Source organism: Capra hircus, chromosome 16, assembly GCF_001704415.2.
Source record: "Capra hircus breed San Clemente chromosome 16, ASM170441v1, whole genome shotgun sequence".
Lineage (NCBI taxonomy): Eukaryota > Metazoa > Chordata > Mammalia > Artiodactyla > Bovidae > Capra > Capra hircus.
In genome coordinates, this window is record NC_030823.1 from 52,475,355 (window position 1) to 52,491,915 (window position 16,561).

Below are 16,561 nucleotides of genomic sequence, written 5' to 3' on the forward strand. Positions count from 1 at the left end.
ACCAGACTTCCCTGTCCATCACCAACTCCCGGAGCTTGCGCAAACTTGGGTCCATTGAGTTGGTGATGACATCCAACCATCTCATCCTCTGTTGTCCCTTTCTCCTCCCAGCTTCAATCTTTCCCAGCATCAGGGGCTCTTCCAATGAGTCACTTCTTCCCATCAGGTGGTCAAAGTATTGGGGTTTCAGCTTCAGCATCAGTCCTTCCAATGAATATTCAGGACTGATTTCCTTTAGGATTGACAAGTTTGATCTCCTTTTAGTCCAAGGGACTCTCAAGAGTCTTCTCTGACACCACAGCTCAAAATCATCAATTCTTCGGTGCTCAGCTTTCTTTATACTCCAACTCTCACATCCAAACGTGACTACTGGAAAAACCATAGCTACGACTAGACAGACTTTTGCTGGCAAAGTAATATCTCTGCTTTTTAGTATGCTATTTAGGTTGGTCATAGCTTTTCTTCCAAGGAGAAAGTATCTTTTAATTTCATGGCTGCAGTCATCATTTGCAGTGATTTGGGAGCCCCCCAAAAATACAGTCAGAGAAGGTGATGGTACCCCACTCCAGGACTCTTGCCAGGAAAATCCCATGGATGGAGGAGCCTGGTGGGCTGCAGTCCATGGGGTCAAGAAGAGTCAGACACAACTAAGCGATTTCACTTTCACTTTTCACTTTCATGCATTGGAGAAGGAAATGGCAACCCACTCCAGTGTTCTTGCCTGGAAAATCCCAGGGACGGGGGAGCCTGGTGGGCTGCCGTCTCTGGGGTCGCACAGAGTCGGACACAACTGAAGCGACTTAGCAGCAGCAGCAGCAGCAGCAAAAATAAACTCTCTCACTATTTCCGTTTGTTTCCCCATCTATTTGCCATGAAATGATGGGACCAGATGCCATGATCTTTGTTTTCTGAATGTTGAGTTTTAAGCCAACTTTTTCACCCTCTTCTTCCACTTTCATCAAGAGGCTCTTTAGTTCTTTTCTGCTTTCTGCCATAAGGGTGGTGTCATCTGCATATGTGAGGTTATTGGTATTTCTCCCGGCAGTCTTGATTCCAGCTTGTGCTTCATCCAGCCTGGCATTTCTCATGATGTACTTTGCATATAACTTTAATAAGCAGGGTGACAATATACAGCCTTGATGTAGTCCTTTCCCTATTTGGAACCAGTCTGTTGTTTCATGTCCGGTTCTAACTGTTGCTTTTTGACCTGCATACAGATTTTCAGGTGGTAGGTAGGGTGGTCTGGTATTCCCATCTCTAAGAGTTTTCCGCAGTTTGTTGTAATCCACACAGTCAAAGGCTTTGGCGTTATCAATAAAGCAGAAGTAGATGTTTTTCTGGAATTCCCTTTGTATTAATGGCGCTATTATTATAGGATTTCTATCTGCAGCTAACTCTAATTTAGTGGTTCAAATGTGAATATTATTTACCTAGCATGTGGATATAAGCTGCTTAACTATGAATACCTCTCTGGAAGTAAGAAATAACAATTTTTTCTTTAGATAATTTTTACACAATTCTATTAAAAAATAAAAGGCCTTTTGTTTCTCCCATCAACTTCTTGGTATACTGAGCCCTTCACTCTTCTGGGTGGTAGTTGTTTATGAAGAAAAAGTCGAGAGGCCTTAATTTAATGAGACAACAGAGAGATGTGATTTAATCAGGCTCAGCCCTAGAATCTTAGCTCACGATTTGAAAAATATCAGATATCCAATACTCTCCTAATCAAAAGTGGAACCAGCCAACCATCAACTATAAGACGGTTACTTTTTCTAATGGTTGATTTGGAAAGAAAAGAAGTTATCCACTCTGTATCAGGTCCATCTTCCAAAAAAAAAAAAAAAAAAGACATCCTTTCAAGATGGCCCCAGAGTTGTCATTGTTCAATAGCTAAGTTGTGTCTGATTCTTTAAGACCCCATGGACTGCAGCCTGCCAGTCTCCTCTGTCCTCCACTATCTCCAGGAATTTGCTCAAACTAATGTCCACTGAGCCAAATGATGCCATCCAATCATCTCATCCTCTGTCGTCCCCTTCTCCTCCTGCCCTCAATCTTTCCTAGCATCATGGTCTGTACCAAAGAGTCAACTGTTTGCATGAGGTGGTCAAAATACTGAAGCTTCAGCAATAGTCCTTCCAATGAATATTCAGGGTTGATATCCTTTAGGATTGACTAGTTTGATCTCTGTGCAGTCCAAGGGACTCTCAAAGTCTTTTCTAACACCACAGTTTGAAAGCATCAGTTCTTCAGTTCTCAGCCCTCTTTGTGGTCCAACTCTCACATCCATACATGACTACTGGAAAGACCATAACTTTCACTACATGGATTTTTTTGGCAAAGTGATGTCTCTGCTCTTTAATGTAATGTCTAGGTTTGTTATAGCTTTCCTTCTAAGTAGCAAGTGTCTTTTAACTTCATGGCCCCAGAGTACAGGTCCTTGAACCCATCTGTTCCTGCATGAGCTGAACCCATGGCTCTAGAACATTTACATGGAACTCAAGCTAATCATGCCAACTCACATAAAAAAACAGCTGGGAGACTTCTGGGTTTGAGACCTGCCCAGAAGAAAGGTGTCATCCTATCAACTCCCTAAATGTTATACCTGGCTGACAACTACCAGTAAAGACAGGTCAAACATTTGCTTTTCATGTCTTAACATGGTGGCTCATGACACAACATACTGGGCTCATAACACAACATTACCACCATCATGACACCATTTTCCAGAAAATATATTACCAAAATAAAGTTTGTGGATGATTCATCACTAAATTAAAGTTTACTAGCCTTATACTCCCTAAGCCTCTTCCCAATTACACCGACTGTGATCACTCGAATGTATCATGCACATGAATATCATCAAACTTGGGCATTTGATGGTAAAGGCATTTGCAGTCCTAATAAAATTACCTCTTAAAAAGTCAAGTGTTTATAATTACATTTTAACTCACATGTGAAAATTTCTTGGAACATTGATGCATGAAGTAGGAATGTGCCATAAGTCACAGTATTTGTGACAGGGTGGGGAAGAGGACAGACAAGAAAGTAATCATGAGTATTTTCCAGGAAATTGAGACATTTTCTTTTTAAGGAATAGGAGAAATATTCTGGTACGATATTAAAAAAAACACTCAACTTGGAATGCTCCATTTTCGGCTTGCCATGAATAAGCTGTCAGCTCTTATTACAAATGATCAATGCTTCTCCAAAATTTTGAAATGTTTCCAATGATTAATTATATTGATTCTTTCCTTGTTTAACCCTATTTAGTTTGCTCTGGTGTTTAATGCCAACCATTTCTTTAGTATCTTAGAGTAACCCATAGGCATCATTTTCTAAGCATATGATGAAACTTTTCTATCTTTGTAGTAGAAAACGCATAATATAAACATTACTATCTTACCAGTTTAAAGTATATATACTCTGATGGTATCATGTACATTCACCTGGTGTGCAACCATCAGCCCTATCCATCTCCATAACTCTTCACCTTGCAAAACTGATACTCTCTACCCATCTCCATTCCCTCCCCTCCCCAACCCCTGGCAACCACCATTCTGCTTTCTATGATTTTGACTACTCTATGTACCTCATCTAAGTGGAATCACAGAGTATTTGTCTTTTGGTGACTGGTTTATTCCATTTAGTCCTCAAGGTTCATCCATGTTATAGCATGTGTGAGAATTTTCTTCCTATTAAAGGCTAAATAATATTCCATTGCATGTATATGACATATTTTGTTTACCCAATCATCTTTTCATGGACAGTTGGGTTGCTTCCATATTTCAACTATGGTGTATAATGCTGCTGTGACCATAGGTATACAAATACAAAGCATTTAAAAAATCTGCAAAAGTGCTTTAGAGTTTTAAAAACAGGTTGGTGATTGGGAATTGTATATCAAACAATAAGGACTAACTTTCTAGGTGTTCAGCTGTGCAGCTGGCTTTAGGAATCATGGGTTCAGGAGAGGTCCTTATGTTTACTTTCATTTAAAGATGAAAACACCTAACTAGGTACATATGATAGGAAATTGCTCAGGTTAGCAAGCATTCATTGCAGTTACTAGAAGATTAGTCCCTTTTCTCTTCCACCCTTATCTACTACAAAATAAGGCATATTTAAAAAATAGCCCAAACACCTGAATTTCTTTCAAGAAAGCTCTAGAAATAGGAAGCTCTTCCTCTTACTAGGTTGTAATGGCAATCGTCTTTCCTCACAATCATTAGTGATGGTCTAAACCTCATAATAGTGATGCAGACTCAAAGCTGTCCTTCAGGATTTCTCCCCAAGGTGCACCTCCATTCACACTGCTGCATATACCAGCTGTAAAGTATAACCCCAAAGCCTGGTAAGACAGGCTTAGAATAGATTCTTGCATCATGTGTACAGATATGAACTCAAGGTACAGTAAGATGGTAAATGTTAGCAATGTTATTGCTGTTCAGTCACTAAGTTGTGTCCAACTCTTTGTGACCCCATGGACTCCAGCACACCAGGCTCCTTGGTCTTCCACTATCTCCTGGAGTTTGCTCAAATTCATGTCCGTTGAGTTGGTGGTCCTATCGAACCATAACATCCTCTCGTGCTCCCTTCTTCTTTTGCCTTCAATCTTTCCCAGCATCAGGGTCTCTTCCAATGAGTTAGCTCCCTGCATCAGGTATTGGGAACTTCAGCTTCAGCATCAATCTTTCCAATGAATACTCAGGTTTTATTTAGTGTTGAGTGGCATGATCTCCTTGCAGTCCAAGGGAGTCTTCTCAAGGACCACAGTTCAAAAGCATCAATTCTTTGGCATTCAGCCTCCTTTATGGTCTAACTCTCATATCCATACATGACTACTGGAAAAACCATAGCTTTGACTATACAGGCTTTTGTTTAATATGCTATCTAGGTTTGGCATAACTTTCTTTCCAAGGAGCAAGTGTCTTTTAATTTCACTGCAGTCACCATTCATAGTGATTTTGGAGCCTAAGAAAATAAAATCTGTTATTGCTTCCACTTTTCCCCCTTCTATTTGCCAGGAACTGATGGGACTGGATACCATGATCGTAGTTTTTTGAATGTTGAGTTTCAATGTTAGGACAGAATCTACTAAGATATACATAGGTTGGCTAACTTACCCTCTTGGGTGTCAACACAAAGATTTTTTGTGTAGCATTATATCAGCTTAGGGTCAGCAATATGACACTAGTAGCTATCTCACTTACTTTTGTGGGGGCAATATCACTAGGTGTCATTTGAAGTAGAGAGCAGAATTCAACAACCCAATAAATATGAACTCTGAACCTACCACACAAAGCTTGGTTCAAAATTAGTGCTTACATTCCAACACGTGCCATATTGGTGATTATATTTGTTCCTGGATTTGGGGGAATGCATTGATGGTGCAAAAGAAGATCAACCCGTACTGGGGTGACTGTTTTTCTTACCCTGGGAGTGACTAGTCGCTGGTACATGGGTGTGGACTGTGCTCTTGGCAGGCGTGCTCTTGGCAGGCGTGCTCTCGGCAGGCGTGCTCTTGGCTGTTGTGCTTTCGGCAGTTGGTAGATCTTCTCTGTGACCGTGTGTTACATTCTCTGTTCCTGTTGGCATCTATTGGAGATGTAAAAGGCAAAACAGAAATAAGACTTAATACTGTAAAATATATACTCTATCTTATGTCAGAAATGGACTTAAAGTAGCTTAAATATATAAGCTATATGATGACATAAATCTAAAGTGGAAACAAGATAACAAGCACAAGAAACTAGAGTGGAGACAGGAATAAAATCATGTCTACTCCAGAAATAAATCCCAAATGTTGAGCATGCTGACTTCCTGAGGTGTAACTTTTTAGAAAATACTGGGTCACTAGGCATTAATCCTTTTCCTCCCTTGAACTTGAAGGGTACTTTTTTTCCTGTAACGTTTATTTAGCACATATTATGTTGTATTATTTTTAATGCCCTTTCTCCCCCAGAGCTTACCATTTGCTATGCCCTGTAAATACCTCTGCATTAACACCACAAAAAATCCCTAAGAAGTAAGTTCTATTCTTTTTTTTTTTAAGTTATTTTTGGCTGCTTTGGGTCTTTCTTGCTGGGTGTGGGCTTCTCTAGTTGTGACTCGAGGGCTCCAGAGTGTGCAAGCTCAGTAGTTGCAGCACATGGGCTTAGCTGCCCCACAGCATGTGGGATCTTAGTTCCACAACCAGGGATTGAACCCATATCCCTGCACTGGAAAGCAGACTCTTAACCATTGGACCACCAGGGAAGTTTCAAGAAGTAAATTCTATTATTAGCCCTATAATATGAACAAGGCTTAGAGAGATGAGATAATACGCCCAAGCTCACATAGTCAACAAGCAATAAGAATTGGAAATGGTTCTGTTCGACTCCAAAGTTCATGTCAATATAGCATTCAACAAGCTAATGAGTACAGGCAAAAAAACAAACAAACATAGATCAGTGGGATTATATCAAGCTTAAAAACTTTGTGCATCAAAGGACACAATCAACAGAATGAAAAGGTGACCTATGGAATGGGAGAAAATACTCACAAATCATATTATCTGATAAAAGTATACAGAACTCCTATAAATCAATAACAAAAAAAATCTAATAACTTGATTTTTAAAATAGGAAAAAAGACTTGAGTAAATCAATCTCCAAATATGGTACACAACTGCCAACAAACATGCAAAAGATACTCAATCGCACTAATTATCAGAGAAAAACAAATCAAAAGCACAATGAGATTATCACCTCATACCAGTTAGGATGGCTACTATCAAAAGAACAGAAAATAAATTGGAACCATTGTGCCCTGTTGATGGGGTCGTAGAATGGTTGCAACGCTAGGGAAAACAGAATGGATGTCCTCAGAAAAATTGAAAATAGAACTAGCATATGATCCAGCAATGCTACTTCTGAGTATAAACCCAAAAGAATTAAAAGCAGGGTTTGGAAGCTATTTGCACGTCCATGTTCATAGCAGCATTATTCACAATAGCCAAGAGCTGGAAGCAATCCAAATGCATGAAGAAAATGTAATATTTACTTACATACAGTGGAATATTATTCAACCTCCAAAGGGAAAATATTCTTACACATGCTACAACATGGATTAACACTGGGGGCATTATGCTCAAGTATACTGAAATAAGCCAGTCTCAAAATATCCTTGCATGTGATCACATGCCTATGAAGCAACTTCCTCTCTTCCTGCTACACTCACCGGAGTTGCCAAGGATTCTTTACTGGCAGCTGGGGTTGTCATGTAATCTTCCACACCCAGGGTCGTCTGCTCATTTTTCACACCTGTAGTCACATCATCTTCTGGCCGGACCGTGCTGGCTGAAAAGGGGAGATTGAGTCAGACCTCCAGGTGAAATCATATGGGCAGGCCTAACTGGTCAGCTACAATCAGATTTTATTTTTTTTCATTTCTTTTGGGTATTTTTTTCCTTTTTAGGGAGTTTTCATTCTGTCTTAACACAAACCATTCTACATATATGGAACAGCCTGGTCATCTCCATTGTAGGAGATGGGACTCCAAAAGGTGAAGCAGCCAGACCCTCCCTGGTTCCCACTGAGGCGTGCTGGACAGTGTGTGTGTGTATGTGTGTGTGTGTGTGTGCAAGCGCACGCTGGACAGTGTGTGTGTGTGTGTGTGTGTTTATACCTTGACTTTTCTTTCAATAATGAACCTGATTCTTTCTGGTGCCATTTCATATAAAGAATTAATGCATTTAGGTTAATAGAATTTCATATAGACCCAGAAAAATTATCAATTAGAGTCTGGAAAGATTTCTGAACATATTGATTAGTAGGCTCTCTGTTAAAAAGAGTGAAGTAAGTTGGAAAGAGGAAAATAAATATCATATATTAATGCATATACATGGAATCCAGAAAAACGGTACTAATGAACCTATTTGTAGGGCAACAGTAAAGACACAGACATAGAAAACAAACTTGTGGACGCGGTGAGGGAAGGAGGGATGGGGTGAATTGAAGAGAGCAGCATTAACATATATACATCACCATGCAAGTGTCAAACTGTTGGTCACTCAGTGTCCAGCTCTGACACGCCATCGACTAGCCTGTCAGGCTCCTCTGTCCGTGGAATTCTCCAAGCAGTACTGGAGTGGGTTGCCATTCCCTTCCCCAGGGGATCTTCCCGACCCGGGGCTCAAACCCAGGTCTCCTGCATTGCAGGCATGGTCTTTACCGTCTGAATCACCCGGGAAGCCCCATCCATTACCATATGTATTAATAAAATAGATACCCAGTGGAAATTTGCCGTATGCCTCAGGGAGCTCAACCCAGTGCTCTGTGATAACCCAGAGAGGTAGGATGGGGTGGTAGTTGAAGGTTCAAGTGCAAAGGGACATATGTATACCTATGGCTGATTGATTTTGATGTGTGGCAGAAACCAGCACAACATTGTAAAGCAATTATCCTCCAATTAAAAATAAATACATTTAAAAAAAAGAAGTAAAATAAAGCTAGATAGTAAACTTAAAAAAAAAAAAAGTTGATTAGCAGGCTCTGTCCCAAACCTACTAAATCAGAATGTCCAAAGGCAGGTGTTCCTTCTTGTTAAAACCGACCTCGTGCTCCATTTGATTTTGAGACTGCTGTCTGCTTGAACGATTAAGCCCACTGGCTCTAACTACAGACCTCATACAGATAGACATAGAGGTTGACATAGAGCTCAACCTCTTCTTTTACAGTTGGGATCATCATCTACAAGGGAGGATCAGTAACATACTTAAAAGAGTGCTGAGATAACTAACAGAACTTTTAGTGCACCCAGAGCTAAACTAAAGAGAGCCCTCACAGCCCCTGGCCATGGCTCTTCTGCATCACCACGGGACGAATGGCCCTGTTGTGCCAATGAGAAAGGCTTCCGGAGGGGCAGGGAGTCAGTGGGGTGGGACCGCAAGTTGATTTCCAGGACGCAGGGGGGACAGGGACGCAGGGAGGACAACTTGAAGTGGCCTTTTCTTCACACTCTCCTGCAATGATTGGCGTTTATCCTGACCGAGTAGGAATGCCATCTCAATTCATCAGTAGCCCTTTTCACAAGTTGAAACAAATCTGACTCACTGGTCACGGGTTCCCTCCCCAGACTCAGAGTGGCTCTGGAAGAAATTTCGTGACTAAGTACAGTTGCAAAATAAGCAAGCACATACAGCTCAGGAGCAAGAGGGAGGGGGTGGTTGGAGACTTTTGTGCTTAATTAAAGAGCAGGTGTCCGGCCCTTGCCTTAAAATTCCTTCTTTCTCTTGTGCTTAGATAGCTCAGCCAAAGGCACAGCTGATAAATATTTGATCACAGCTTCTTTTGCTGATGCACAGAAGAAGGAAGCCTCTAGAGTAAATTCTCTTGTTTCATGAGCCTTCTCTTTGCATTGAGTACTACTGATCTGGTGCTGCCAATCACTGGTTCCCAAGCGTATGCATTTTTTTCTCATCTTGGGTGGGGAAAGGCTTTCATTAGTTAGCAACTAACTGATACCTCAGTGCCAGCAAATAGATTGCTCCCTTTCTGGCTGGTTGCGGGGGTGGGAGTAGGGGTAGTGATCAGCTCTCAAAAAGGATTTAAGATTATGATCGCAGCAAATGTTAAATGTATTTATCAACTTCAAGGGGAAATATCCCTTTGCCAAGCAAGCAGTCTTTATTAAAAAACTTAGCATTCTATCTTCTTTTCTTCTACTCCAGGTTCAAATACACTTAACAAACCATCCATTTAAAAACATTTTCTGGTGTGTTCAGCAACATCACTTACCATACGGCATCCTCTAGCTTTAAAAAGCAAAAAACCACCCTTGCTTAAAAAAAAATAAATAAGTACAGGATGAAGTTAGTTAAAGTTGAATTCTTTCGTAGAAAGTTCAGTTCATTGAAAGCCTAACGATAAAAATTCCTTCTTGCTCTTTTCTACCCTTGGCCCACAGAGCCAAGGACTGAAATTGCTCTGAATAGACAAAAGGGCATTTTATGAATGACACTCATGATGAAGAGGCATGTCTTTTGTCTTGCTGCCCTGGCATTCTTTTTGCTCCCTGGGAAAGTTGATCTTTAACAAGAGATGTTCACTTGTCCCTCTCATTATTCCGGCTGAAGGCTTTGCGGATGAACTGCTGAGTGTCCAGCCAGCATTTGACATCCTTTTCTCGTGAATGGTGAAATTCAAATCACGTGTTGCTGTCTTTCCTCTCCAGTCATTTTCTTCTTCCTAAGACACGTGTGCGCACAGTCAACACACACATCTGTTTATGTAAATGCAGTGACAAACCCGCAATAACAGTCTGTTCTAGAGTGATGTCCCCTTGTGCTCACATGAACACCTTCCTGCCACTCCCAGCCTCCCCTAGCCTGTGGGTCAGAACCAATGGAAATTTTCAACTCTGTCTGTAAGCCATCCACATGCTTTGGAATTGGTGTGTACATGTTATTCTTTTAAAAACTACTATTTCTAAGAAGATGATGTGATAAATTGATTTGACCCTAACGTGTTTAAGTTTGAGAGCCAATAAGCACTGAAGAGATGTTTATCGGGGATGAAAGTGCTAGTTATGAACCATTTTTGTTTTTGTTTTTGTTTAATTATGAAAGTATGACAACACATTTACAGGAGATATGGAAAATACAGAACAAAGTTACATTGTTCTGCATTTTCATATGTATTAAAATTACATATTACAATTATTTTTCAAGTAGATAAATTAAGATTTTTAGTTGGAGCTTCAATATCAAACTCTCAAAACTTAATAGAATGAATAGGCAGAAAAGCAGAAAGATATAGTAGACCTGAAAACCACTATGAACCAATTCAACATAATTAAGATTTATACAATTTTCACACAATAGCAGGATACAAATTCTTTTCAAGTTCCCACAGACTGTAAACCAGGAGACACTGGAAAATATCCAGGTGCATAAAACAAGATGCAAAAATTTCATGGCCTAAAGGTATTGGAATCATTCAGAGTCTGTTCTCTTATCACTGTGGAATTATGTTAGAAATCAGTATCAAAAGATATTTGAAAATAGCCCATATATTTTCAAATGCAATGTGTCATTTACCAAGAGAGATCTTTGATTTAGCCATTGAAAGCCTCAATAAAGTTAAAACACTGAAAATACACAGGGTGATTACAGAGAAGGAACCATTAAATGCTAACTATCAAACTGAGAAATTAATATCAAAGATTCTTTAAAAACTTCATGGATTTGGAAATGAAATGTCCACTTTTGAATGACAGGTATATCTAAGAAGCCATAACAAGGAAAATTAGAGAATATTTGTAACAGAATAAAAATGAAAAGAGAATTTATCAGAATTTGCTGCATGCAGCTGAAGCTGCTGGATATAACTAAATATTAACACAAGGGAATCATTTTAATCTTTGCATCAAAATTTAATAGCCCAAAGAAATCATTCTAGTTTTCATATATTTATGGGATGGCATTTCATTTACAATATTTAGAATTTGATGGAACATTAATTACACTGTCACTGTGATTGTCTTACAACAGTCCCAAATTCTTGATTAAGCCTTTGAGTAAGTGTTTTCAACCTTTTGATTTTATTTACATTTCTCTGATTTGTGGTGCTGAGTTGTTCCTTATGTTTGCTGGTTGATGGCAGCGTCTTCTCTTGTGACCATTTTTCTTTTACGGTATTCATCTTTAAATAATTTTAAAATCTTCTTATGCCGTAAGAGTATATTCTTGGATTTCCTCCCCATTTAGGTCACCACAGAGCACTGACTAGGGTTCCCTGTGCTATGTTTTAGGTTCTCCTTAGTTATCTATTTTATACATAGTAGTGTATATACATCAGTCCCCATCTTCCAATTCATTCCCCTTTCCACCTGGTGTCCATACATTTGTTCTACATCTGTGTCTCTATTTCTGCTTTGCAAATAGGTTCAGCTGTACCATTTTCTAGATTTCACATTTACGTGTTAATCATATTTGTCTTCTCTTTCTGACTTACTTCACTCTGCATGACAGGGAACTAATATATAACCTTTTCTGGCATCTAATCAATATATTACATGGCTAATTGGTTCATAGCACTCATCTGGCACCATTAAATGAATCCAGAGGGGACTTTCCTGGTGGTCTAGTGGTTAAGAATCTACCTGCCAATGCAGAGGACTTTTGATCCCTGGTCTGGGAAGATTCCACACACCACAGAGCAACTAAGCCTGTGTGCCACAACTACTGAGCCTGTGCTGCAAAACAAGAGAAGCCACCACAATAAGAAGCACACACACGGCAAAGTCAGAGTAGAGTAGCCCCTACTTGCTGCAGCTAGAGAAAACCTCCACACACCAATGAAGACTCAGTCCAGTCCAAAGTAAATAAAAATAAATTAATCCAGAGAACTGAAATAGCAATAGGAAAAAGGAAATGAAGCAAATGCAACCTAAGCTCAAGTCGCATTTAACAAAATCAGGAAATAAAGCATATTTCTTTAAGTTTTCTGGGATAGAATAAAGTGATAAAACAGAAAAATATATATTCTTTGGAATAGATGCTGCAATAATTTTTTTAATTAATTGGCATTTGCATATATCTTGTAAGTGGCAAGGTCTGCCATTAGTCAAACTTATTAAGCTTGTTTTATCTGAACATCATACTTACAAACTCTTTCTCAAGATTATCTAAATATTCATCTACATTTTTCTATAAGTTTTTGTTTTTACACTGAATCTTTCTATTTGTCCTGTGTTTATCTTGAAGCACAATATAAAATGGGAATATAAATTTGATTTTCATCCAAAAATTAAGCTGGTGTGTTTGTCCCCACTTACCAGATGAGCAAAGTGAGGCTGACAAAGACCTTCCTTGACCAACCTTTGTTGAAACTCCTCTGAGCCCTTCTCTCAGTGAGGCCATGTCCTCAGGCTTCAGTGTTTATCATTAGAGTCTAGTTTCAGCAAGAACCCTGCTAAGTCAGTTTATAGAGAATCACTTGATTCTCTCTAATCAAGTTCTCCATCTCCCACCTTTGATTTCTAAATCCCTGGCCTGCCTTTAGCAAGAATCCTGTTAGGCTAGTTTAGCAAGAATCCCCCTACCTTTGAGGTCTCTTCTTCACAATTTTCCATCCACTGCCCCTCTCTCTGCTTCTTGGCTATGAATCCTCAGCTGTCCCAGTTGTACTCAGAATTGAACCCCATCTCTCTTCCCTGAGGCAATAGTCTTGAATAAAATCTTCCAACTCTTTGAACAAGTGCCAGAATAACTTTCTTTAACAAGGTCAGAAGTAGTCGGCCTGGTCAGTGAGCAGATCCAAAGCCAAGTGTTTTGGACTGCTCGTTGGCCCCTCAAACCCTTATTTTGTGCCTCTGGGGTAGCTGTTGCCTGGAAAATGCCCTTCCTTGGGTTCTGACATCCTTCCTTTTCACTCCCATCCTCACTCTCCCTTAAATTATAATCCTGGTTACAGAAAGCAGTTGCTTCCTTGAGCATCTCACCTCCTCTTATGAGACACCATCTGTTAGAATCCCTCAGTCTAATTATGTAGTGACCACAATCTCTATTTTCCTCAAATGAGTTCCCTTTCTAGGACTGAGGTTCCAGAAGTGGCAGGTTAGAAGACAGGCGTGGTCTGCCTTACAAAGGCTGTACTTCTCAGAGCCGAGGTACTCTTGGCTCTACAAAAAAAGGCAGCAGCAATGATGGGATGGATTGGAGCCTTTCTGAGTTCACCTCTATTTTCCAGAATATTTATTTCACACCTACTACATGCTGGGAGTTGGTGATGGACAGGGAGGCTTGGCGTGCTGCGATTCATGGGGTTGCAAAGAGTCGGACACGACTGAGTGACTGAACTGAACTGAACTGACATGCTGGGGGCTTCCCTGATGCTCAAGTGTAAAGAATCTGCCTGCTAGTGTAGGTGAGGCGAGTTCAATCACTGGGTCAGAAAGATCCCCTGGAATCTGGAGGAGGAAATGACAACCCACTCCAGTAATCTTTTCTGGGAAATCCCATGGATGAAGGAGCCTGGTGGGCTAGAGTCCACAGCGTTGCAAAGAGTCGGACTTGACTGAGTGACTAAACAATGATACCTGCATGCTAGGCCCCATTCTCGGCACTGGAAACAGAAAAGTGAACCAGGTGAGGTCTCCATTCTCATGGATTTGGATGCTGATGGGGTGGGAGAGGAGGGGCTCTCAACAGGCAGACAAGGAGAATCTCAAGCTGGTGTTCCTGCACCCGCTTCAGATCTCTGCTTAAAGGGCATTTTCTCAGGAGGCTTCTTGACCACCCACTGAAATCATAACATACCAATTAGTGAATTAGTATATTCACTGACTATCCCTCTAGAACATAAGCTCAGTAAAGGCTGTTTCATCTTGATGTCCCCATCGTCTATGATACTGGCACAGAGTAGACACTCAATATTTGTCGAATGACTGAGTGATCTCCAGGTAAGTGAAAAGCTGGTCTCACTAACCCTGAGGCCCAGACTGCAGCACCACACACTTAAGAAACAGGCTGATCAATGTGGCTGGACAGTGAGAGACAAGACCGGGGAGGGGTAGAGGGCCAGACTGGTGGAATTCTGTACACAGGGGTTTTGATTTGAACTTAATTTTACAGCCAGAAGATGCTCTGACTGTGGGAGGGACCTAACTCCAGCCCCAGGAGCCACTCTAGTGCCACAGAATAGATGTAGGTGTTGGAAGATGTCAGCGTCAGACTGAAGCTGAGCATCACTTAGACTGTTGTCCAGGCAGAAGTGGGCAGTGCTTACACCAGGGCAGAGCAGCAGGAAGGGAAAGAACTGGACAGGTAATAACTGGAAAGCATCTAAAGTCACTATCCCAACAATCGGAAATAAGCATGAAACCTCAGAGGCAAGACTTTTACCGTCTGTTGCCATTCTGTGGATAACAACATTTAGAATATGAATGGATGAACTGAGTAAAGCAGGATGTTCCCATATGGTGCTGAGTCCTTTACTAGATTTTACCTCCTGCTTTTTTGGGGGAGTTATAAGCACTCAATTCTAAAGGAAATCAACCCTAAGTATTCATCAGGACTAATGCTGAAGCTGAAACTCCAATACTCTGGCAACGATGCAAGGAGCTGACTCATTGAAAAAGACCCTGATGCTGGGAAAAGATTGAAGGCAGGGTGAGAAGGGGATGACAGAGGATAAGATGGTTGGATAGTATCACTGACTCAATGGATGTGAATTTGAGCAAACTCTGGGAGATGGGGAAGGACAAGGAAATGTAGCATGCTGCAGTCCATGGGGTCGCAAAGAGTCGGGCATGACTTAGCAACTGAACAACAATAACCAGTTAACAATGTTGTGATAGTTTTGGGTGAACACCAAAGCAATTCAGCTATATATAAATGTGTCTTCACTCTCCTCCAAACTTCCTTCCTATCCAGGCTGCCACATAACTTTGAGCAAATTTCCTTATGCTACACAGTAGGTCCTTGTAATTATCCATTTTAAATAGAGCAGTGTGTACCTGTCCATCCCAAATTCCCTAATTATCCCTTCCTGCCATCTTTCCCTCCAGCAACCACAAGTTCATTCTCTAAGTCTGGGATTCCACTGTGTCTTATGAGGACAGCCTCCTAAGTCTCCTTTGTAAGTTTTGGCAAAGAGCCTCTGTCCACTTTCCATCTCCACGTGAGGGAGAAGTTCTCTGTGGTCCTTTTTCTATTGACCTGAAGCTTCAGAATTGAACGGCTGGAGATTAAAGTGGGAAAGTTGATTTTAAAAGAAGTCAAGCTGAGTTACCCTCAGGCTTTCAAAGAAAACTGGTAGATTAAGACATCTTTCATGCTGTCTGGATTTTCTAGCATCTTGAGCTGCTCCAGCATCTAAATGCAATCCTTTGAAGATGGATGACTGCATGGCCTTGGAATGACTTTTGTGGCCATCGAGAAGTAGAATGCTCCTTTTCTTTTCTTGCAATATCCTAGGAAGTTCTGGATTTTCCCTGTAGGAAAAACTGTAAGATAACTTACAAACAAATAATTCCAGTGAAATTTGGGAGATGTAATGTTTTTAGAGGGAGGTCAAAACATCTATGTAGAAAACAAAACCAAAAAGGTCTGCTTCTGATCCTTTGCCCAGGCTTTTACATATTATTTTTCTATCATGTTTCAAAACTGTGCTCAGAAGCCTGAAAATAAACACACCCCAAACTGCAGGGAGGTGCCAATCTCCAATGTTTTCCAACTTTCTGTAGACCACCCACAGTGATCTCCAAGATAACTCAGATCTTTATACTATCTTTCATCTTCATTCAGAACGTCCCAAATAGCTGTTTGATAGCACTCCCTTAAGTTACCATGAATTGGGTTTCTGCAACCGGAATAAAAGGTGTTTGGACTTTGCTTTTATTTATCACATCTTTTGAGTGACCCCTCTGGTCTCACAGGCTGGCCCACATCCACAGCCTTTCTTGGGAATATTGAAAGCCATTTGCCAATCCAGAGCCCTACATCTGACTGTCAACTCCTGGCAGACCCAGGGTTGTGGTCACTACAATCACTGATGTGGTCGATGGGTTTCCCACCCAC

The 16,561-nt window shown here is 40.7% G+C and overlaps 1 protein-coding gene across 1 annotated transcript in view; it reads right to left on the bottom strand.

Moving 5' to 3' along the window:
• Nucleotides 1–16,561, bottom strand: part of PDPN (podoplanin) — a 35,336-nt gene that overhangs the window by 3,975 nt on the left and 14,800 nt on the right. Inside the window, exons 2-3 of the mRNA XM_005690821.3 lie at nt 7,219–7,337; nt 5,433–5,595 (exon numbers count right to left, since the gene is read on the bottom strand). Coding sequence (XP_005690878.1) covers nt 5,433–5,595; nt 7,219–7,337 — 282 coding nt within the window. The remainder of the gene's footprint in view (nt 1–5,432; nt 5,596–7,218; nt 7,338–16,561) is intronic.